General features: G+C 37.6%; 1 protein-coding gene across 7 annotated transcripts in view; it reads left to right on the forward strand.

The window, feature by feature from the left end:
* The window catches only part of INPP5A (inositol polyphosphate-5-phosphatase A), a 253,590-nt gene that overhangs the window by 224,147 nt on the left and 3,822 nt on the right, over positions 1–25,621 (forward strand). For all 7 annotated transcript variants that reach the window (XM_083843924.1, XM_083843925.1, XM_083843927.1 and 4 more), the window contains exons 12-13: positions 2,777–2,850; positions 21,840–21,951. In XM_083843924.1, the coding sequence (XP_083700050.1) occupies positions 2,777–2,850; positions 21,840–21,951 (186 nt within the window). The remainder of the gene's footprint in view (positions 1–2,776; positions 2,851–21,839; positions 21,952–25,621) is intronic.

Here is a 25,621-nt window from a genome sequence, read left to right on the forward strand (position 1 = left end):
CTTTTAAGACAAATATCAGAAAGAAAGTAGTGGTTAGAGCATGCTCTTCTGCTGAAAAATTAACTTGAGTTTTCTCAAAATGCACAATTCAAATTTTCATCATTTCTTGCCTTCATCTCTTCCACTATCTGAAGCGGTATCAGGTAAATAAAGAAAAGCTCTTAGGTGGGTTCACACTACACCATCCTGAACACATGAAGGATTTGCCATTTCACTTCATGAGAATGAGCAGATGTCCCTTTGTGTGGTTTGTGGACACATCTGTGCAGAAGGTCACAGCTATTGTAACTTAGTCACTTAATATCTAGGAAAAAATACTTTGTTAAATTTAAGTAATTATTAAAATATAGCAAGACATAAAAAATACGTGCAAATAATCTGCTCTGGCTAAAATATTTAACTGTTTTACGTATGAGGATGCATTGTCAACAATGAACATTCCCTATGTGTCTCTTTTAGGCACGTTCTTGGGCTTAGACATTCAGCTAGGTCATCGTGAGGTTTTGGCTTTATCATTATTAGTTTAATGATGTCCATTTACCTGGGAAAACTTGGAGAACAGATAGAGAGTCCAGCACATAATAGTTTTGTTCCTATTATCAGTCCTCTGTCACCAGTGTCAGCAGCTCATCTGCATAGCACAGTCACAACTCAACAAGCAACTGCAGCAAATAAAAATATCAGAGAAACTTCTTTGAATGACAATGCATGTCTGAATACTTAGTCCTCCAAACGCTGGCTTTCATTTAGTTTGCAAATATCATTATAGCAATAACAATCTGAATGTATAAAATTTTGAAAGTGTGAATTGGTGTGAGAGGACAATGGTTCTATTTAACATCTCTAGCCCTTGGAATGCTCATGAGTAATTTATACCATTGTGTTCTATGGAGCATTGTTCTTTTATTCAGTTCTTGCAGTTTCACTCTTCAGAAATAGTCCTCTTTTTCCCAATGCCTTCACTTTCCTGCTCTGATATTTTTTACTTGGAAAGAGCAGGGAAAAAAAGTATTTGTATTGTACTAATGTATAAGTATTTCAAATAAACATTTTTACTGGGGATAGTGGATCTTTTTTCCTATGATAGATTCATGTTGGACAGATAATTAAACAAGTGGGAACGTGGAACAGAAAAGTGACATTTGTTTTCATAGCCATCTCGTATTTATACGTAGTGGCTACACGTCTATCTATACATACTTAAATAAAGGATCACAGTCTGGAAACATGCACGATGAATCATTTTTTCCTGAAGTGTGTTGATATTATTTCATAGGAGCAGGCTGAATTGTCCCAACATTTTTAGGATTGAGCATATTATTAGATAGATAGATACATGAGATGCAAGTTCCCACACAGATGTTTATAAGCATTTATCCAAACATCTTGATTAGCAGGAGGTTTGAACAGGTGTTAAAATATGCAAAAATTAACTGCGATTATTTGTATTGTTACATCTTTACTAGCATACCATCTCAAAGTTTGGTGTCAGTTTGGCATCCTGAAATGGGGAAAGCTACCCATTAGTTTGCATCTGTGTGTAGAAGTACATACACAAAGCAACACGGCAACTAGAAATGGAAGAAAACCGGGTGGGCCTTGGAGAGGTAGCTAATCAGCAGTGCAGGTGGTTCAGGTAGCTGCCTTTCGCACAGATAATTAATGTGTACAAGTAGCTGCTAATTGCACGTTTCAGGAATGATTTATGAGGTGGCAGAGGAGAAAGAGGGACACAATCTAATTTCTTTGGGAACCTCTGCCATTCATACAATGGTATCAGCACAGCTGTGAGATGGGACATGATTAATGAACAGTGGGCAAACACGCCACCATCATACAGGATACTGTTTTGATGACATGCTTGTCAAAATAGAAAGTGGCACTCAGAACGACAGCCAGTAACAGAGTAGATTATGAGCTTTTTGTTTTTTACCTCACTAATTCACTTCCACGTCAGATTTAACACCAGCCATGGTTTTAAATAAGGTTTTGTGTCCATCAGAAGAGTTGTTGGTTTAGCATGGACTATTATTATTGACTTGTTATGAGCAGGTTTGTGTTCATGAACAAAGCCTACAGACATTTATTTCCTCTGTCATGGTCAAGGGAAAACAAATTTGGCAAGAAGTAATATTTATACAGGACATTAAATCTAGACTTATGAATACCTCTGTGAAATACCTTCTTCCAGTACTACATCTTGGCTGCTGCCTGCGAACACATTTTACCTATTGTCACGTTTCCCTTTTTCTGCTATCTGACATGCACCACCCAAAATAGGTGTACAAAAATGCTGCTTGTCTTTGCTTAGGAAGAGTGATTTGCACATCCTTGTGTTTATTGTACCTTCTTATCTGAGCTAAAGATAATATAAAGTAATATGATACTTTCACTGGCATTTTTGTGGGCTGATTAGCATATCAGTTTGCTGTACTCTTTTAATGCTAGCCTGGTTTATCTCTGAAAAGGTTGCTAATAAAATTTTTAAAAATTTTGCCATCTTGAAATAGTAAGTGTACATACAGGTGGTCACTGATGTGAAGAGCCAATGTTACATGTTTCACTGAGATGAAAAGGAACATTTTGTACACTTTTCTCAATGAACTGTTTATATATCAGAATAGTATTGAGTGTTTTGCATTGTTTTAAAAACTATTATGAGGGGATATAGCTCAAGCTGTTTAATCAAGTCTGTTACATTTTTCAAAATGTAGTGGGTTTAGATTGCTTCAGTTCAACATTAAAGAGTGAATATATTTATTTCTATCTTTTATAGCTTTTAGAATTTGACAGAGAGCTGTCAGTCTTTAAAGACAGATTGTATGAACTGGACATCTCATTTCCTCCCAGGTAAGATTCATATATAATCCATTTATTTATCTAGTGAGCTAGCTAAAGCATAACTGTTACTAGTGCAGCAGGTAAAATGTGAGTGTTCCTATACATATTGTAGAAATCATAATGATCTTCATTCCCTTCACAAATGTTTACAGTCTTCCTACATCCCCTCAATGACTACATAAATTGTGCTCAATAGCTCATTGTTTGGATTGCACTGATGCTGTATTTTATAGCTGCATTTGAAATAAATCTGACATGCTTCTATGCTAAGAGATGCACAGCTACTGTTAAGCATTAAAGCCAGATAACCTATTAAAATACTTGATTGTAACCATTAGGACAATCTTTACCTACAGCTGTTGAAAACTGGCTAGCAAATGGGACTCAATGGAAATAGACTTGAAGTGGAGGTGAAAAGCTTAATGCCTTTGCTCAAGGTGGGCTCCAAAGGGAGCAGCAAGAAAGAGTACAGGAACTGAGATTCTGTTTTTTCAGTTTCAGTAAGCATGTTATATAACTATGTAGACTATTAACTATATGGACTATATAGACTATATATTTTTGGTTTTTTAATATGCATGCATGATTTTAATCTGATGTATTCCATAGATGAATTTTAGCCATGAATATACAAGTATTGTTATAAAATAAAACCAAGACTTTTGCAAATGGCAGTCCTGTTCAGGGGAAATATATGGAAAATACTATACATTTTAAAATGTGTGTAGGTCCTTTCCAAGAGTAAAGAATTCAAGTCTCACAGTTATTTTTAAGGGAAAGAAAAAGTGAAAACTATAGTAAAGTTACAAGAAAGTTAGAGTAAAGTTACAAAAGATCATTGTAGGGGTAAATGTAGGAAACAATTTTTTTTGTATTTAATACAATATTCTTGAATATTGCTATTTTGTCCTTTAGGAACAGACAGAAAGGTGTGATGTTTTGGCATACAACAGGAAAAAATTTGGAAAGCTTGCCTATTTGTTATCATGATCTCATTACTTCTCACCAGCCATCTGCGATACTGATTATATTGATCCCATGGGGCAGTGGAAGTATGCATGGAGAGGTTACCAGTGCTCTAAATTGTTCTTATTGATTGAGTATGATAACAGAAGACCAGCAGTGTGTACATCTCTTGAGTGTATTTCATTAGTTGTGTACCTGTTGGGGGTAAAAGGAGGTGAGGGAAAATATTTTTTTTTTTTTTACCAGAAATACTCTTCCACTGGATTTCACCAACTTAGTCCTTTTTCTAAAATGAAGATCAATTCCCTTAGTCTTCAGTGGAAACTTTCTATTTAAGATCAGTTTCTCTAATAATATCCGATAAAACAAACACATTTTCTCAGTCTGTATAAGTGACTGCATAGCTCAAACTCCAGTTGTCACCTCAGTTGTAGGAAGTCCCAAATTAAGTTTTTGGCCTACAAGGCAAATTGCATGGCACGTGTTGTATGTAAACAGCCTGGCTGGGCAAGATTGAGAACACATCTTATTTTTAAAGCTCTCTATCATTTGTGTTTGCTTTTGCTACTTTCTGTCCTGTTTTGTGGGAGGGGATTGAGGGGGAGGGGAGAAGTTTGTGGGTTTTTGTTTGTTTGTTTTTTGTTGTTGCTGTTGTTGTGGGTTTTGTTTGTTTGTTTGTTTGTTTTCTTACTTAAAGCTTTACCAGCCTTGGGTTTAGGTTTTCTACCTAAGAGTGAAAATTCTTGGGAAAAAGTCAAACAAAACTGTGCATCAATTTGCAAGCAAAGTGCAAGTCCAAGGAGACCTCTCAGCCACAACCAGATTTGGTAAAAATATCTTGTTGCTTGAATGGTTTGCAGGTTCTTCAGACCTTTCTGCTAATATGGTTGTGTGTCATTCTGCTCTAGATCAAAGATCAGAAGTTTGGTGTGAGTAGTCTTTGTATCTAAGTTGTGCTTTTGAACTCTGTGAAATGATGTGAACCTTTCGCCTAGCTTTGAAAAATTAATGTTCACAGATTACATCAAAATCTCATTAGATATTTATTTTTTTAGTGGCTAGGTTTCTTGCAAAGAAAATGAACCCTTCTCCCCTTTACATCCAGTTGGAGCAAGGGGCGGGGGGAAATATTCAAGAGTAAAATGCAAACAAAACAACAGCTGGAACCAAAACTGTTCCTACACATGCCTACTGTGCAGGAGCAACCTGGTAGGCATGCAGGGAAAGGCGTAACTCAGACTTGGGAAGGTGGAACCTGGAGCCAATGCTGGGTCTCCAAGTAAGGAGGCCAAGACTTGCACAAGAAGCTGGAAGAGGAAAGCTTTAGCAGGTTAATTGCCGAGAGACTGAGAGAATGAGCCAACACTGCAGAAAAGGGAGGACTGGGCAAGTATGATCTGGAGCACTGAGGGAAAGTGACGGAAAGCTCTAGGAAGAGTGAGATGGCCACAGGAACATGACAGAGAGTTGGTCTTGCCCTTCTCAGAAGGGGTAACTAGGAAAAAGGTTTTCTGTGTCCCTTTCTAGCACTGATCCACAGAGTGATCAACTGCTGCTGTCAGATGACGGGTGCCAGAGTACAGAGGAACCCCCGTCAGGTAGGGTAGCACCATTTGCCATTGAAATACAGCTGGAATGGAGCTTGGAAGGGGCATAATATAAGACCATGTGAAGAAATCTTGGGAGAAAATGGAAGATGTTTGCGAAAAGTTAAAACAGGAGTAAATAAGAGGGCTGTGAGAGCTGCACATGAGAACTGCTGGTGTTGCTATAGAACAAGCAGCGAGCATCAGGACGGTGGAGGGAGAGGGCCAAATTAATAGGAGCAAGAGGAACTAAATTAAAACGTTAGTCAGCTGCATTTATTCTCTCCACGGCCTCTGTATCTGAACACTTGACACAGAGCATTAACATCCAAATGATGTATTTTGATCCCATTAGCATTTTAAGCTACTGTGTCTACAGTATGAGGCTGTTATTATTTTAAAATATTAAATAAAGCGTTACACCAGAGATGAAGCTCTGGTAAAAAAAAAAAAAAAAGCTAGACCAGATGAAAATGTTGCATCCCAGAAGTCCTCGTGGTAGTACAGACTGTGGATGGAACCCAGATTTTGATGTTTTTTAATCAGTATAATGAGTGAAATTAAAGTATCCTTCAATATGAGCTAAGTCTCCCCCCCCCCCCCCCACCCCGCATGCTTTCAGACTTCGATAACCAATTACAGGAGAAGCACTGTGAGGCCACAGTGCCACCAAGGAGGGCAGTCACCAAGTTCTGCTGGCAACTTATCCACTTCCAACTCCTTCTTTCTCAATTTTATTATTTGTTTTTGTTTCCTTGCAAAATCAAAGCCAAATCTGCATCATGTCTCTGTTTTGTTTTGTGCACATCACCAATATCAGAGATGAAATATTTCATGAACCACAATATTGTCTTGCAAAGTTAAAGGCAAGGCACCTGAGCCCCAGGATCTGCATTACAGGAGCTGATGGGCTCAGGTCCCGTGCTGGGGTCCCCTTGTTCCTGCAGCACTCGCTCCCCGTGCCGCCTGCCTTGGGCATCTGGGGGAGCTCTATGGAGGACGGCAGGCGCCCTGTCTCCAGAGCCCCTGCTGACCCCTTCCCTGGGCAGCAGCCAGCCGTCACACTACTCTCGATTCTGTTGCCTTCCAAGTCAGATGAAAAACCAAGGTCCTGACCACTTCTTGCCATAACACTTTTGCGAATGTATAGATGTCTAGACAGAAGTTCTGGCCAATCTGGTACTTGGATTCCCCCTCCCCAAGCACACTGTTACTTTACTTGGGTTTGGTGGTATTCCTCGCTTCCTGCTCCAAACCGCTGTGGAGCATGCTGGTGCCATGCTGATTGCTGTTCCCATTCAAGTGGTCACTGCGTTGCAGCGGTAAAGGATGCTGACCTTTGCAGCTCTGCATAGACTAGCTCCTTAACTCACCCCGGCGTCTGCAAATCCACATCTGCCCTTCCAAGGTGGAGCAGACACTTCAGAACAGGAACCCTGTCCAGCTCTTGGGAAATGGCTGTAAAGGGTCATTTCCAGATTTACTCATTCCCTCTCTATTCCCATCCTGTTCCCAACTTTGGGAGCTTTGTGAACAGACTGCAGAGTGTGACTTGGGGGTACAGCAAACCCTTCCTCAGCCTCCAAAGGCCCATAGAGAACTAGCCCCGCAGCTGTTCTCAGCTGTGCCAAAGGACAGCAGTGCAAGGAGTAAACATGCATCTTTGCCTGCTACTCACTCTGTTTCCTTCGTATAACTAGTAATAGCAGTGATAATAAATAATAAATAATATTAAGTTTTTATATACTGAAAGCTGGCACTTTGTTTGGAAAAGATGCTAACACTGGGTTTATATAACATGAAATTTCTTTGAATTTAAGCAGATTAAAAAAAAGTTAAAAATCTATTATGAGAATATTGATAAAATAATAAGATGTAAAACTGACAAGCTAAATTAGTGCATATTCAAAGAACAGATCAGCTTTACTTTAGGGTGTTTTTTCTCATCCATCCTTCCTTTGTGTTCTGGATCTTATGACAAGGGAATCCTGCTTTCCGTTCTGTAATCCTTTCACAGCCACCAGTGTCTTTCCTAAGTGGAGTACCGCAGAACTGGATTCACTGTTGCTAGAACTGCTGCAATCAGTGCCCTATTTTTATTCATGAAATAAAGCACATTGATTTTCTTCCTGGAAAAAATAACATAATTATTTATGTTGAAATAATTGCACCAATGTGCTATTAACTGTAAATTCTGATAGTTTGAATGGGCAAAAAGCAATGTGTTGATGTAGGACTTTTCAACCTAGAGCCTAGAAAAAAAATTAGGAATACAACATGAATGTTTTGGCTTAATTTACCCTCTGTTTCTCCTGCATTTCTCCCTCTTTTTTTTTTTTCTTCTGAGAAAAAGAAAAAAATTACTTGGCTGCTTTTATATGTTGTTTGCAAATATAAGCTTAATATGTAGGAGATTTTTCATACATCCAGTCGTACTAGATTTTCTATTTTTAAACAAAGGAGGATATGATCACTACTGTATCTCTAGAAACTACTTCTTTAAGTTTCTTGGTATTCTTAGCTGCAGAGTGTATGGTACACCAGTTTGTTCTGCAAATGCAACAAACAAAGCGTTTTTCATTGGAATCAGAGAAAGAAAGATCTAAAGTCACTTTTTATGCAGGCTTAAGGGCTTAATACGGGAACATTTGAATTCAGAAGGAACCTGTAAGCAATTGTAATGATAGCCTTAAAGTAGTATTTCAGAATTTGTTAGCAAATCCATGTTAGCTTTTTTCAAGCAAATGCTTAAATATAAAAACTTGGGATTTATGAAGTTGAGCAAAAACTTATCAAGATAAAAAAGTCCATTCAACTATTTTCATTTTTTGTCTTTCTCTTTTACTCCAATATTTGCTTACACAGTATTTCTTAATGTGGGCATTAATGGCCTGGGTTATAGAAATTTCTGACCAATCTAAGTTATAAATTATTATAGTTAACTAAGTTATCCTGTGTTTTTTGATACAATACATTAATACAGTTCTATCAGCGTTGGGTTCTGTACTTCATTTCACACATTCAAATCAGATATCTGAGATTACCCTACTAAGGCAAGCTTACAATAGAGTCTGTATTACTTAAAGACTCAGTCAGAGAGTACATGATATTTCAGTTACGGTCCCTTGATTCAATCTATGAATTACTCTCTCTACTTCTGTTCTTGATCCATAGTGTTACGATCTTACAGCAGGGCATGCTGGCCAATGACTGAAGGCAGAGTATCTCAGATAAAATGTATTGAATACATTTAGTAGTACATTCCACATCTCAAAAAAAAAAAAGGACAATTTTTTTCTTTCTTTTATTTGCTTCATTATTTGTGCATACAATTCATTGCCTAATTTGCACAGAGGTCTACAAATCAATAGCACAGTTACATTCCCAGCTTACTTGTAAATTTTCCCCTCAAAAAGCATGTTTGAAATTCAGTGTATAATTGAGATAAATGGAAAAGGTCACGTCCCTTTGAGTTGCAACAGACTAAGTGACTTATAAATTCATTTTTTATAAGCATAAACTGTTTATTCTCTGAATTTTATCATGAGATCATATTGATACACTACCGTAGGCAGCTTGGAGTTGAAAGCTTTACTCCTGTCAAGTCAGTGATATTTTGTGGTCAACGTCAGTGAAAGTTCTGGAAAGTATTTGGAAGTTCTGGTGTCCTGCAAGGGCTTATGTACTTAGAGCATGAACTGAGAAAATAATCAAATCTGATTCTTGCATATGCTCAGTTTCATTAAAAATTGAAATCAGTTCTTCCATTGTAATAATCAACAGAGTTAATTTCCATTTTCCATATTTTAATTGTTCAGTATTAAGTGTTAGCGTTTTTACAGTGAATCTCTCTGTGAATTTCAAGCGAAGCCATGACAGTTGTGTAGGCATATACTTTTATACTGATAAGAATTTATTTTAAAGGAAATCAGAGTACTTTGCTCTTTAGATGAACCTTCTAATAAGCAAGCCATTGTCCAAAATTTTCATACTCCATTTTGAAAGTTATAATACCTTCTTGTAAAGCACCATTTGTCCTGCCTGACATTATGATACTGCACTGTTTACTGGTTCCCATTTAGAGAAAGAGTCAGCTCAGGGTAGATGTTGAGCAGCTGAACAGGCAGCACCCTGGTGCCTTGTGCTTCATCGTTGAGAGCACAATGCAAGCAGTAAACTCATGGCACCTGTGCTCAAGAAGTGATCCATCATGCTGGGTGCGACAAGCCTGTTACTGCTCACCCCCGTGAAGAATTTGGCTCTTCCCTGCTAGCAGGGGCCTGGAGCCGGGGAGGCGCAGCAGGGCCCTGGGCAGGCGCCAGTTCTTCCACCAGGCGAGGGGCGAGCAGGCAGCCTGGGTGCGGGAACAGGGCACCCGTGGGACACAAATGACAAGACAACAGTGAGCTGGGCTGGCCAGCGACAACAACTGCTAAGTGGCTATAAGGTATCAATAAAAATCTCCCGTTTTTGAACACTAGGGGAACTGATCTTCATGAGACTTTACAGGTATGATAGGTAAGAGTTACCACTCTTGCTGCAGAGTACGCAAAAATGCAAATTGTCCATTACCAAAAAAAAAAAAAATATTCTTTGTATTATTTGTATCTTCTTACTGGGGGACCTAAAACTGATTGGTTGCCAGGCCTTCTTGTTTCCAGTTTTTCATTACACTGAGATAGCATTTCAATATAAGTTATAATAAAAATATTGCCTTTTTCAGTAATTTTCTAACTGCACAATGCTGAATGAAACTAATATGTGTCATAGTATTTCTGTAGTTTTTAATTCTCCTCCACTGTACTGACAGTTGTTGATTTCATTATCCTCTGCAAAATTCATGCACGGTGTGCCTTTGTGTAGTTTGTTACCATCTCTTTTCAGTTGATTGTAAACTACATCCAATAATCAGTGAGAGCACTTGACTCTTATCACTTGTAAGAGAGAGAAAACATCTCAGGAATCATTATTTACAGGTCTTGGCAAAAAGGAAGGTCTGTATATTTTCACATACTGTTGAATCATGCTCTTTAAAAACTGCTTTAAAAACTTAATTTTATATAAATTGTTTCTTATTTTTTCCAGTCACAGTGCTAATGGTTCCTAAAAGTAAAATTTTGGTGTTATAAGTGCCAAACAAAAAGTTACTTTTTAATTCTGTAGAAAGTGGAATCCTGTACTCTGATTCAAGACCATTCTTAAATATTATTTTTTTTTAATTAACTGGTATAGATAATTCTTTAAAGAAGTTGAAATACCAGAGGGCTTTTGCCCTGCATTGTTCTATTTGACAAGACTGGACAACCATGGAGAAAAGAAGAGCATTGCTGCACAGGCTGTCTTTCACCATTTGGTGTTTAAAAGTTAACTGAAACTGAGCTGATACCCTCCATAACGAGTTAATGCAAATCTTCTGTGCTTTTTGATGCTTTGAGAGAGGACTTCCCTTTGCTTAAACCCTTTGTGGGAAGGTGTGTTAGGTTGACTATCCATTGTGGAAGGCTACATAAAAACACAGTGTAGCTAAATTAATATAAACTTAGAGCCCTGACATAAATCACCGAAAAGCAGGACAGTCAATTTTACATTTTGAAAAGCTATTTCAGGGGAGTAAAAGTGTACAAAAGTAGATGATGCTGTCACCCCATGTCCAGCCATCTGCTTGTAAGTGGAGGGACAGAGATGAATTCTGCTCTCAGGGCTGCTTCTGCATTTCACAGCAAACAAACACTAAACAAAATAAATAAATAAATAAATAAATAAAACAATTCTAGGAGTGGAGACCAGAGCATTCGCATAGCTGATAAGATGGCAGGTGAATTATAATTTTCAGAATCACCACTTCAGTCTTTTTTTTTTTTTTAATCTAGCCATTAATCTGCAATTTGGCATTTTTTCCTACCCCTTTGAAACTACAGTTCACTTTTAAGTTTTCAAACTACTAAGGAATGTGCAAATTGAATTTGCTGGATTTTACATAAATACATTAATATTACTAACTATATGTTAATTTTGGTATGTATGGATCATAATACATATAATACTTTAATGGGTATTTATATTATATAATAGTTATAAATGAAAGTTATAGCTATCACATCAATGGTATTAAGGCAACACAGTACCTTCCTGATAGTTAATATGCAAGTAGGTTTCCACAAGGTCTTGGCAGACTCTGTTAGGGAATGTTAGCTTCAGGAGTCTTTTTCCAGTCGATTTTGTTTGTGGGAAGGGTTCCAAGGCAACCTCTTAACTCTCCTACTACTCACAACTAAGAATAGTGTTTCTGCAGGCATACTTGTGGAACCAAAAACAAGCAGAACAACTATTGTTCTTCTCCAGTGCAAAACTGTAATTTAGTTAAGAACATATGCCTGCTTGATTTTATGTCAATTCTTCATACCTCCCTGCGTGGTCATCCTGCTGCGGCGGTGACGTATACATGGTGGCCAGGCAGTCATCCCCCCGGAAACATTCAGAACAAAGCCCTGGCTGAGCATGGCACTTACAGCATCTGCTTCATTTGCAGGGTTGTCAATTATCTCCTCTCTGTTCAGCGTGGCACTTAATATCTAAGTATTTTTTCTAAATGCTTCTTAAATTCCAAGTTCTTTTTAATTCCTTAAGTATGAGCCTACCAACCTGTGCAAGCCATACATCACAGAGAAGCATACTACTGATGCAGTGAATGAATTTCTGATGAAAAAAGTCTTGACCTGCTAGCTCAACCTGTGTGTGCTGAAGCCGTTTTGGCCCCAGGTCAGCAGTCTCTGCCCAGAGGGTTTCCCAGGCACATTCTTGCACTTCGCAGTCGGTATCACCAGAAACATGCCAAGGGAGTGATGTCTGCAGAAAATGCAGCAGTCTGCCCCAGCCAGCAAGGAAAACAGAGTCAGTTTTTCTTTTCTCAGTGAAGAGGTTAGCCTGTTTAAAGCCCACCCCTTTCATCATTTCTCTGCCCTGGGGATTGAGAATAAGAAAAGTAACAAACCATGCTGCCTTCAGCCACAGCAAATCCTTCCTCAGCCCTCCCAAAATTTGTCAAAAGCAAAGGTAAGTTGGAAAAGGAATCACAGCTTAATACAAAACCACAGGCTGCATTACGAGTTTGCTGTCCAAAATAGGAAGAGTCCTGCTAACAGAGTATTTTTCAGACATTATTCACCCATTCCTATACTGCTATATTTTGAGGCCTTTTACTTTATATAGTGAATATTCATGTTTTCGTCTCATTACCCTTTGTAATCTAATGTAGCCCATAGCAACCTTAGCCATTGGAGACAAAATACAATTCAGAATTTTAAACTCTGTAAGCTCTGTCAGTCACAAGTTGAACAGCCTGGCCATAAGCAAACAGAAATCCCAGCATGAGGCTGAAAAAGTTTGTGGTAGTCAGCAATCATTGCAAAAGGCAGTAGGTGTGAAAAAAGAAGTAACGACATTGTGGTCAGGCAATATACAGGTGGGCGATTGTTAACTTTATCACTGCTCTCCATTAATTATTATAATTATTCTTGTAACTGTTGTATAGCAAAGATAGGAACTGACTTTAGCAAGGGTTCACACCCACCTACAAGGTTTGTTTTCCGATAAGTCTGCATGCACAGTAATCTCATGTATTAATCATTCTCTTAAAGTGACCTATTCTTGTTTGTTGTTGCATTAGGCTGTCGTGTAATTTACTGGTTGGACATATGTTTGTGTCTTAGATAACCTCTGTGTGATATTTTTCTCAAGTAGACCCTCTGCATTGACAATATCTTGGCTTTGACACCTCACACCAGGGGACAGGCTGATCTCATTTGCTTTTGGAAGAGTGTTCCTCTTTTGGAATTCTCTCTGGCTCTGGTACTTTATTCCTCCAGATTCCTGCTTAGTCTATATTCTCTTTATTCTCTACCCTTGCATTTTGTCCCATGACCTTTTTTTTTGTCCTTTTTTTTTTCACTCTAGTAGGTTGCATAATTATACATATATTTTCTTCTGGTCTAATTTGCACAGGAGAGTGAGCTAGTCTGCAGGAAGCAAAGCTCTTTTGCACTTGTTTGTTCTTTCCTTTCAGAAGAGGCAGTCCAAAGAAGAACAGTTCTGCCTTTTGTACTGAACCCTGTTGGTGCCATTGTACATATTCCAGTTGTTGCCCTTTCATGGGAAATGAGAAGGCAAGATTTTGATGGGCTGCCTTTACTTATCAGTGTCCTCCCCAGGTGCCCAGTATGCTTTCAGAGCATGCAAGTCAACTATCAGTACACTACTTGTGTAGCAAACAGGATTCCCATTGCCTAAAACATGACCTGAGTAATGCTTTTGGGTCCTGTTGGCTCATAGAAGGGGGAATTAGGCACCTGAATAAGTTAAAAATTGTTAAACCACCAGGTGATTTTTATCCTTGCTTTATCAGTTAGTGTTATAGCACATTTTTTTTACTGCCAATGAAGTAGTATTTGTGCATTTTTGATGAAATAGAAATACTTCATAATCATTCATAAAAAGTAAAACACCTTCTAGGTATGGGTCAGTTATCTTAAGTTATCAGTGGATCCCTCAGACCCCAGGGAACAAATTCCCACAGGACGTTTGTGTAGTTGTTCAGGTTCTTCCAGCATCCGAGGATGGGGCACGGAAACCGCTTCCCAGATAAAAGCAGAAAAGACAGCTGCCATTTTCTCTAGAACATTAAAATATTTTTCAAACAGCTCTTATCCCCATAGCTCTCACCATCATTCTCAATTAATTTCTAAATTAAATAGGATGTTTCTTTAATTTGTGAGGAACTGGATAGTTTTACCAAGTATGCAGTTCTGTTTGTTTTAAGGAATTGTGGCAAAGGAAAATAAGAAAATCAGTGAAGACAAAAAGTTTCAAGCAGTGAATACTACTGTATGCTGTGTGTAAGGTGAAGATTATGAACAGTGCTGCAAGAAACATGTAAAGCAAATTCAGAAAAGATTATGGTCTTTGCTGTTTCCTGGGTCATTAACGGTATTCTTTTTTCCACTAACGCATCATGCTGAGGTCTGAAAGTACTTTTGAAAAGGCAAGTTGTTTGGAACCTGAACCCCTTCCTACCTGTTGTCTCCGCTTTGCAGTAATTTTCGTTTTCTGTATTAGAATTTGTACAGGCATTGCCCAGAAGTGTCTTACTCTAAGTCAGGCACATTCCCAGAGAAGACATTTAGCTCAATCCCAGTCACATATGGTAACATCAGACTGCTCTGCTGAGACAAGCCTCTGTTGGGTCATTCCCAATAAGCCAATGTTATTCTTTGTTCGTTTATCCATTTATAATAGTAGCAGTATTACATACATTTGAAATAAGACATTATTGTTATTAAAGTAATAGAGCAAAATCACTTATTGTCTGCTCACTGAGGCATTAGTGTTGCTGAATAATCCATTTTCTTCAGCTGGGTCTCTCCATGACGTTCTTTATTGAACAGCAAAACGTGTCATACCGGTCGCTATTAGCTATGTGTCAGTCTCTCACTCTTAGACAGGCTAAATACCCTACAAAGGGGCACTGAGACAGTAGGCGTAATGGTACAAGAAGTAATGCGTGTTCACATTATCACTGTGGCTTAGCGGTGGGATGTTTGTAATCAATGAGGAAGGATTTTCACTATGGGGAACACTCTAGGCAAAAGAGATGTGGCCAGTTGCTCACTGGGAAAAAAAGAAAGCTCTGGGTTTCTTTTTTCTTTTTACTAGAAGAAGGCCAGAGTTGCACTGCTGATACAGAAATGTTAACTCTGAAGCATATTCTCGACATATATTACAGCAGCACAGTTATCTTCTAAAGAAGCTTGTTAATCCAAAAAACAATATGCCCAACATAAATCCATAAAAAAAGATTCGAGAAAAGCATCGTGTCATTAACCTTCCTGCTTTGTGTTGAGACTGGAGTTATGGCTTGAGTCCTGTTTACGCTTCTTACCCTTTGCTACTGAATTGCCCGGGTGACCCCCCTTTTTATTGTCACCTTTGACTCTGCTTGTTGGTTTGATCACCATGGTGTTAGTGTAGCATTTGCAAGTAGCAGCTGTTTAACACATTGTACTTTAACTACTGTGTTTGCAGGACTCTGTTTACCCTCCTGATTTGGCTTAAGTGAGATGCATATCATGGCCAGTTAGCTCCAGAGCATCATGAAGGCTTATGAGCATTTTGGTACACGTGAAGCAGCTAATTTAATTCAAACAGCAATGTGTCTCATGGCTTAGCTTTAACTGTCTGCTGCCTAAGATGAGCATATGAAGATAAATTACATGGGGTCATTTGTTAGGAGGAGACCTAGGGAACCCAAATCTCCCTTTCAGGTTGAGGGAAATATAAAATGGTAATTTAATTTGGAGGAAGAAACTAATGATCTGGAAGCTGACAAAAATTAGCAATGGCATATGCTGATTCTTACATGTCATACTTTGATTGGTCAAATGACATTTTATTGAGATCTTGTTCACGTACCAGCACACACAAATGCTGAGTTGGGACCTTGTAAAATAAAAATATAAAAATATTTTTATTTATATCTTTGGCCTTACACCTTTCAAAGTACTCAAAGTTTGAACTGGCAACCTACATGCACAGTCCTTGCATCTTGTAAAAGCATCTCAAACAACCTGAAAGTACATCAGAGCTAAAGGCAAAACAGTCCAACATTTTCTTTGAAAATGTGAAAGTAATAAATAATTTTCTGATGGAAAGTGGTTGGGATTTTTCACCTTTTGAAGTTCTCTCTCAATAATATATGAAAGAAGAAAGACTGAAAGTTGAAAATTGAGTACGTGAGCACTCATATCTGAATTCAGAAATAAAATGGACCAAATCAACGCCTGTATCTCAGCTCTTCTCATAAAGAGCTCAGTTCTCATCAATGCTTTATGATTCCATCCCATTCCATCCCAACAAAACATTTTGTGTTAGAAACAATTCAGTGATATAAAATGTGGGGACAACTAATAGATGAGAACAAGTGGTCTTTGAATAGCAGGTATTTCCCAGTCCCTGAAACATGATAAAGTTTGCCTAAATATCTGCATATAAGTCTTGACATAGCGTGCATAGTTTTTTCAGAATGACTGTTTTTGCACTAAAATAATACAAGGTAGTTTACTTTTTCCCCATTGTTTCCTAGTGGGTGATGTCACACTTTGTACAACACTACCAGAAATGTCTTAACCGTAGAAGCCAGAATGCCTGAAGTAGCACCAAAATGCATTATCAGAAGCAGGGCATACTCACTGTGTTTGCTATGTGCAAAAATGAGCTGGAAAGCAGAGTTGCGTGTGACAGACAGCTTTGAAAGGTAGTAACACTCCAAAGTGAGTTGTTTCCTGTTAGAAAGTACACTTCACCCATCTCAGTAAAACATTTTATCCCTTCTTGCACAAGAGAAGAGTTCATTAGGAGCATTTTTCCTGACCAGAAATGACAGTTAAGGAGACATATTTATACATAGTATTGTTGGCTTGTGTTTCGAGTTAAGACACTGTTGACAGGATGGTTTATGATGTCAGAAGACTTTTCACCCTGCAGTAAGTATTTTTGTAAAGGTGTCCAATCATCTTTGACAATACCTGACAACAGCAGTAGTGAAGTAATATTGCTAACACTCTTAATGTTTTATTTTCATCAAACAGGTGCCAAGTAGCTCTCATCCTTATTAACTGTAATATCAGTAGTTCATTTGACAGCCTGTTCCTAATTAAGTTAGTTTACAAATCCTTGAAGTGTTCAGTTAAATTTTGACAACGTATAGCATTATATCAATGATGATGCTCTCATTAGTGCTTTTTGGAAGTTTTATTCAGAAAACCCACCTGACAATAATAATTCTGGTTAAATAAAATGAGTTTAACTGAAATGAAAGTTTGTGAAAGAAGGTGGAAAAGCAGCTAGAAGTAGTATCTTGAGGAAAAAAAAATAAAAATCCTGAACAACTGGAGATAAATTGAACAAACCACTTGCATGGATGCTCCAGCTCTAGAACTGCCTGTCTATCCATCATCCAGAGGCATGTGCAGTCAAAGGATATTTTGCATAACTTTTGCATGCAAAGAGAACAGCAGACTGTTTTTGCTATTAGTTCTTCAGCTGATTAAGGTCCTGAATTTCAACTTTACAACTGTTTTGAAGAGGACAGAAAAGTTGTTCCACATGGAATTCCTCATTTCTCCATTTCTATTTTTAAATATATATGATACATGCAAAAAGTAACTATACTGAATGCTCAAGTTACAAAGCGTGTCCAGTCTTAAATTATTTATAGTGCACACGTGTTAGCATTATATCTATTTATCATTTATATTTCAATGGTACCCAGAGGCCTTTATCTGTTATACCATCATTTTTACATGAACATTCACTATTCATTGTCAGTATCACAGTTTTCTATATATAGAACAAGATAGGTGGTGATTGAGGCAGAATGCTACAGAAAGGAAAAAAAAATAGAAAAAAACACATTCTTTTTTGTCTAGTCATGGGACTTAGCGAGCTGGTTCTCCCTTTTTCTCTACCACAGTCACAACTTTGATGGTCAAGACTGATAACGCCCAAACCTGCCATGATGAAACTTACCCATTGGGAGATTAATACTAGCATTTTTAACTTTAGATTATTTGTTATAGAATCCTTAAAGTTGTTTTTATCAAACCTATGTAATTCTCTACACAATTCATAGATCAGAAAAACTGTTAAATTATTAAATGAGTTTTTAATTAAGAACTGTAAGCTTCTTACGTGCTTGGAATGCGAGTGTTAAAAGGGGCTGGAGATACCAGGAAAAAAAAAAAAAAAAAGGCTATATGAGTGCACTTGGGCCCACAACCTATGTTTAATGTATTTTGGAAGATGTCTATTAAAAGAATAGCTTTGTTTTTTGCATGCACACAAACTTAAATTGAGGTTATCCTTTAAAAGAGATTATTTATGCTTTATTTTAAAGAAGCTGTTGAGAAGTGGTGTTGAAAGAAAGGAAAAGAGGATATGAAGCGTGAAGCCTAAAGAAAACAAAAAGTTGACAGTCAAATAGAACTGTATATTAGCAGAATTATGTCTTGGTTAGCCCACTGACACCATTGAAAGTATTGCCCAGTTTCCTGAGTACCATCTTGAGTCTATCATACATGGGCAGTTGCTGTATTGGAAGAAGCAAAATGAGTTTTGTGCCTTTATATCCTGCTTTTGCTGACATACAAGCACTACAGTTAATTATCTTGTTGGGCACTCTGCATGCAGCCTTCATGGTTGTGGGCCCAATCTTGCCAACTTCATGAGACTTGTCTTTGCAGGGAGTGCAAGGAGCACACCCAAAGGCTGCATTCTTGTGACAAATGTTGTGTACAGGATTGAAGTGAATGCCGTTGTGTGTAGCAGCTTTGAGGTTTGGGGCATTTTTGTGTGATTGTATTTTGCAACATCTTTCTGTTATAGCAACACCAGAATCATTAGCCTGGCTTCCTGAAATGTTTGTGCGTCTGTCTGTCTCCTCCTTTGATTGCTTCTATTGACTTGTTTTAAATCACATCAGCTGGTGGGAAAGTATCTGAATTAGCTGACATCATATAAGACACCAGAGTATCCATAGAGGAGAAAACCTTTGTAAATGCTCCAACTAAGTAAAAAGCTTCAGAGTTCACAAAAAGAAGATTAAATTCAGGAAGCAGTCATACTACTTTAATTCCACTATTCATGTAACTACAAAACAGGATGATGGAGACATTCATTGACATGTATGTTATTTGAAGTTTTATTCTGAGATACTATACAATCAGCAATACATTTCATGAAAATTTATTCAGTGGCAGTCTTATTCCAGAACCCTCTCAGAGTGTTTATTTGCCGTATTTGAAAATAAATAAATAAATAAACTATCTAAGGTAAATAGCACATAATAAACTAAGCTGCCCTGTCCACAAAACGTGCTAGGTTGCAAAAAAGAATCCCTCCTGGCAACTCCCAGAGTCATATTCAGCTACGGTCACTTTTTGAGCCAATCTACAAAAGGAGCCTGCTTATTCCAAAGCGTATGTGACCTGTCTACAGCATGACAGAGGAAAGCAAAAGAATTTTCCTTTCTTCTTGGGGGGTATATTCAGTTAATATTTTTTATTATGTCTTTGTCAGCATTTCACTGGGAATGAGACTGGCACAAGGCTAAGATACAGTGACGGTGAGGGAGAAGCTTTAGTCAGTGGAGTGCATCAAGACAGAATGCTTCCACACTTGAAGGAAGCGCAGAAGCTTGAGGGAAGAATGCTGGCTTATAAAAAGTATGTCTAGCCTCACTCTAGCATATTAAACTATTACCTACAAACAATTTTGTCTGGATAACTTTTGCAGCATTTCGTTTCATCTCTGTCCCCAGACATCAGAATGCTGATTTGTCAAATATATTTGTAAATTACCATAGCCTCACTGGGCAATCAGCACTAAAGACCTTGAAAAATTGTCAGAAGTTCTCACCCTGTGAAAACGTTAAGATCAATAAAACAAATTGATAAATAGCATTTTACAGAATATAGGCTCCTGAATGAAATGCTCTGACATAGCAGTAACAGATCATTCCACGTACAGAGCATCATACTTTCAAAGCCATATAGCTAATGCTGTAAAAGGAAGGATTATATGAAATGGGATTGATTCTTACACCTTTTGTCATAAAAAGTAGCTTCAGTTTTACGGGGTTCTTGAGTAACTAAAAAGAGGTTACCAGAAAAAGTCAACCCTTAAATTGCAGACAAAGAGCTACTACCAATAGTATTACATCATCAAAATATCTCACAGACACTCAGAAATAAGCTGTACTTTTGTATGTCAGTGAAGCAGCAAATTGAATTCTCATAATATGTTTTGAAAATGAGTCTTGTTAGGTTTGATGAGGTGGAAAAGGTACTGAGATCACTGGTTTGTTCCAATACATTCAGTACGCTTTTCTTGGATGTTTGCCACGGCTAATCTTTTTAATGGCAGTGTAGCTTGTAAACCCATTTGGTAGAAAGCAATACATCTCAGTTTCAGAGTATCACACCAAGTAGGGTGGTAAATAAGTTTCTCTTCAAGCATGCAAGCCCTTTTGTTACAATCCCAGAAATTTTATTTCAATGCACATATCTTGAAAACCTCCATGTTTCCTTTATGAATTCAACCATGAGCAAAAAATATACAAATATCCTTACTTTAAGTACACACACGTACATATATGTAGATAAGTTGCACTAGCTAATGTTCTTGTTTAACTGCATTTATTTGGAGAAACTTCAATTAATTCAGGTCCAATATGCAAGAAATTGACCTTTTCACAGCCCCTTTGATTTCCCCAAAACCCCTCTTTGGCTCCTTGCGGATGCTATTCTCAAAATGGTCTGGGGGAACAGTAGTCCTTACAGCATGATCAGTGATCATCGAATTCAAAGTTCTATCATATTAAAGTAGCGAGGACATTTGGATAAAACCCATTCACTAAGAAGGTTTTGGCCTCAGCCTCCTGACAGTTGAACCAAAGGCTGTCAGTGAAGGTATGTTAGATGATTTCAGCCTGTGGGCTCACACCAGCATGTGATATTGAGATAACCAGAGTTAATTTTTAAGCTGTTCTGTGGGTTAAAAATAAACACTTTGTTGCATTTTAAAGCAAAGATAGAGTGCACTGAGGATCCTATTGCACAGTTTTAGTGATCTCACAGCAGAACTACTATTTTATCAGTTTCTGTTCCAAATTTTGTTACAAAACAAATTTTTGTTAACACGGTTTCATATAAAGTTACAGAATCTTTTGTAGTTGGCTACATTGATTTTACTTCCTCCACCTCATTTTCCTTAAACTACATAGCTAATTCCTTGGCTCTTAAAAAATCTGAAAAGCCTGCTTTCTTGTCATATCTTCCTTTCTGTCATCCTTAGAGAATCCATACAGGTGGGTTTTGTGTACAGCTGCAGAGGTCCCAGTGCTCTGAACTCTGTTTTCTGTTAAATTATCCCTGAATAGCTCTCCCTGAAAGAATCATGCAAAGAAATCCCACGAGACGAACATGTTTCCCGAATTTCCTATTGCATCTTCTGCCTATTTATTTTTCATGGTCATACCCAACAGCCTACTCAATACTTGAGTTGCTGTTGAACTGATTTTCATTCTTTCACATCAATAAACAGTTTGCTGTCTTAGACACTCACACATGCAAAAATGCAATGTAGGAGGTAAGACTTTTGAAACTGTATGTGTCTTAGCATGTTAGCCTAAAGTAGGACTGTAGATAGGAGAAATGGAGATAGAGCACATGAGAAAGAAAGAGGGAGAAGTATAAGAGAAATGTAAATAAGTATGAGAGATGTTCTAAAGAAATGCTTTTTGCCAATTAAAATTTTAATTTAATGTTTTCATTTGACCCAAAGGTTTGAGGATGCTTTGCAAGAAGTTTCTGACTTGTGATTGTGATGTGTTTGCAGTTATCCATATAGTGAGGACTCCAGCCAGGGAAAGCAGTACATGAATACGAGATGTCCAGCCTGGTGCGACAGAATCTTGATGTCCCACTCAGCCAAGGAGCTCATTCTGAAAGTAAGTATGGGCCTGCAGCCTCTCTGCTTCCCTTGCGTTGTATTTGTCTTCAACAAGGTTAGGAAGTTCTGCTACATTTCTGCTTTCTCTGAATTTTCAGTTGACTAGATCAAACACTCACTAAGCTGGAGAGTGCATACCATGGCAATGTTAAGCGGTTATGTCTTCCAGTGCCTTTTATCTGAGAATGTGGATTTATCCCAATTAACCTTTTGGCAGTTAGAAAAGCATGAGCATTCACAAACTTTTCATTTGGTAGCTGAGCTGCCAACACTGACTGCCCACTGGCTCTCCTGTGCTCCCTGTGTACTTGTCAGGGCTGTACTTGTCAGTGCCCTCCTGTGGTGTTTGTGAACCACACTGGGAAACTGTGCCCGGTTTAAAAAAGAATAAAAATAAATATGTAACCTTCATCATTCCACCAACTAGCCCCCTATACAGTAACTTAAGTAACAGTACTGCCGTTACTAAGGATTCAGCAGAGAGGCAGACGAAAGCAGCTAGGAGTGGCTGCTGACTGAGGAGTAATGCTATTGAAAGAAAAATCTATGAAGCAACAGCTTGAGGTCCCTGAGTTACAGGCATGGTAAATTTAGGTTCCCTCTGTTGTTAATGGTGAGAACTGCATTTCCCAAGAATATGTCAGGTCCTAGATAGGCCAAATCTGCTATCACTGTCCACTGAATGAAGACAGAGCCTACAGCAGGTGTGCTCCTAACTTTGGTACACCAATTAAGTTGCTAAATTTAGACATTCCATTAGAGTTTTAAAAATACTGTTTTGCAGCATTTTTAGCACATACAGTTCCTCTTGGGTTTTAAGTGCTTTGAGGTAAGTTAAGCTTGGTAATGCTCTATCCAAGGTTAAATGAGCTAATTATAGTTCAGGAGCCTTCCAGTTTTCCTTTTGTCTCCTATTCTCTCCTTTTTACTTTGTTCTGCTCTCCCACTTTCCTTAGAAACACTGAACTGGATCAGCCAGTAACATATGCCAACTTACACTGTTTCTGTTTATTCCTGTTTGCTTGGTTATGGCAACTGTAGACCTGTCTTCTTATGTTGGCTAAGACCAAGAACACATCAGGAAAACAACGTATGATATGAGGAGATCTCACCCAAGCCTTTCTGCTCTAAGCTAAACCTTTCCTGCTGTGCTAGCAGTGGCCATGATTGCCCTGCAAGAATTTGCTATGACTTTTCAGCACTGTTACACTGAGGTTACCTTGCTGAACAGATTGTTTGACTGTAGCATAACAGACTTACAGACCCCAAATTGCCCAAAGTCATGAGTATGTCTGTATTTTCCTGTATCACTACTAAAATTTAATGGGAAGTAATCTTTGTATATAAATCCATATTCTACAGTTTCATGATTGTTGTGGTTTTTTTCCTGTTTAAAGTAATGAAACCCTTGAAACTTGATTTCCTGAAGTTTATAACCTTCTCATTCTCTCTCTCATCAGGGCTTTTTATCTCATGATTAGACTGTTTGCTTTGCAATATATAACTCACTGAAAGGCTGAGAACATTTTTTACATAGCTACTCAAATTTCAGTCCAACATACTTCCTTACACATTTTAATGTATAATTATCTGCGTGACATCTTGAAGTTTCACTCAAAATGTTAGACCATAGCTGTATTACAGTATTTAATGAAAAGCCATTGTGAAGTGAAGAGGAATATAAGCTTTATAGTAAGAACAGTAATGTCAAAATCAATGTTATTTGATCTTCTTGTACAGAAATATCATGAGAAAAAGTGAGGCTTTACCCAAAATATTACAGATAGTACTTGGCACCCATGGAATTCCTAAAGAACAAAGGATTAAAACCATGGAAAGAGTGGCCAATGAGGGAAGATTTTTTTTTAGGCTATGAATAAGGAGATAGAAGTGTACACAAAGGCTCGAAGAGTGTAAACAGTACAGAGGGAAAGGAATTCTTTCAGATTATCTGGGGGGGGGTATAACTTGGATATAATGGGAGAAAATTAAACAAAGGAAAAGAAAGGTAGAGCATTAAAGAAATTTGTAACTCTGAGGTCAGTTAGCCCACTTCTGTCTCGATGAAACAGAATCCCAGTCGGTTGGTTCATTCAAAGCTTACATTTAAAAAATGCATATAATTTTATCTCTGCAGTTTTGCATTTGCAAATTATGGGCATGCAGTTTGGGACATCTCCAAAAATGTGCATGCAAAATTACAGATATAGACGAAGCCAAACTGGCATGGTTGTTTAACTTGGTGAGTTTATACCAATGAAGGAGTTAGCTTACCCAGCTCAAAAATAAACTAATTCTGGCCCATAAGATTTATTGAAAAGTTTCAGTAGAAATGATAGAGGGAAGGGAAAAATGTTATTAACTAGTTTTCTTGGCTTTACACATCAAACAGCATTTGCCTTGCCACTGAGAATTTTTTCATTGCAGAGCCTTAAGCACTGACGCTTTTAAAAGGATCTGTTAAGAAACTAAAAGCAAATTTTAATTAACAGATTACAGTATACCAAATTCTTAAAATTTAAAAGTATATCAACTTTTAAAGATCTTTTTTGTCTAATTAGCTATTGGAAATTCTTATGCAGGCAATTATTTTGCTGTATTAATTCTCATAGGCAAATGAAAAATTTATTTTCTGTTTTAGCAAATCAATATTTTATTTTAAACAAAAATTGTAGTAAGTCTGCATTTTAATCCTATGTAAAGAAAGGATAGCATCCACAAATTGCCACACTGTACGGTGTGTTCAGCTACACAGTAGGCATTACAGATTGTACAGACATGGGGCTGTAAACAGCTTTCATGCAACATCATCTATCATGCTATGGTCGGTTACCTCACCATCATGTTATTTTATGCCTCCTGAGCCCTAAAACACCAAAGGTTGCCCACTGCTAGGGAGTTGCGTTGATGCCTGATAGCATGAAGTAATGAATGCTCAGCCAAGTGTATATTGTTTCTGCTTGTGCACCGCTGTAATTTGTTTATCTGTCTAAAGATTATGCAGTTGAAAATCCACAATTTTATGCTGCCTTTGTAAATTATCAAGTCGCTTTTGATGAATGTATCCCCACTTCCGATGCTAGTGGCATTATGATCTTGAAATATTGGAAAGTGCTCATGCATACAATGCAGAAGGTTATGTTTTTATATTTTTGGCAGACGACCATGCTATAAAGTAAATCTGACCTTAAGCTTCCTTACTGCATTAAAGATAATTCAGTTTTAACTTTATAGTCCTAAATGCTACTGTTTATATAAAGTTATTGCCCAGTCAAACTTGACTGATTACAGATGAGAAAGTCTTGACTGTTTCATACAAAATAAATTAGTATTGCCAACTAGTTTAAAGCACATCTACGATTGTATTAGAAACCTGAGAGTGTGCAGGTTGCAGATTTAATTAGCTTATAGGAATTGTTTAGCATAGTAAAAAATTGTCGTGTAAGGCAATGTGTTTGTATTTATTCCTGAAGTATTGTGTTAGAGAAACAAAACATTCTGAAAATTACTTTTTTTTTTTTTTGCAAATGGCAGAAAGACTTTATTGTTATTTCATTATTCATTAAACTACAAATGCTAAAGAAGTCATTGTATAAGGATAAAGTTCAATGCAGAACAAAATGAAAGCAATTCACAATGGAGACTGGAGGAATGTCATATTTCATTTA

Source organism: Anser anser (genome assembly GCF_964211835.1).
Source record: "Anser anser genome assembly, chromosome: 7".
Lineage (NCBI taxonomy): Eukaryota > Metazoa > Chordata > Aves > Anseriformes > Anatidae > Anser > Anser anser.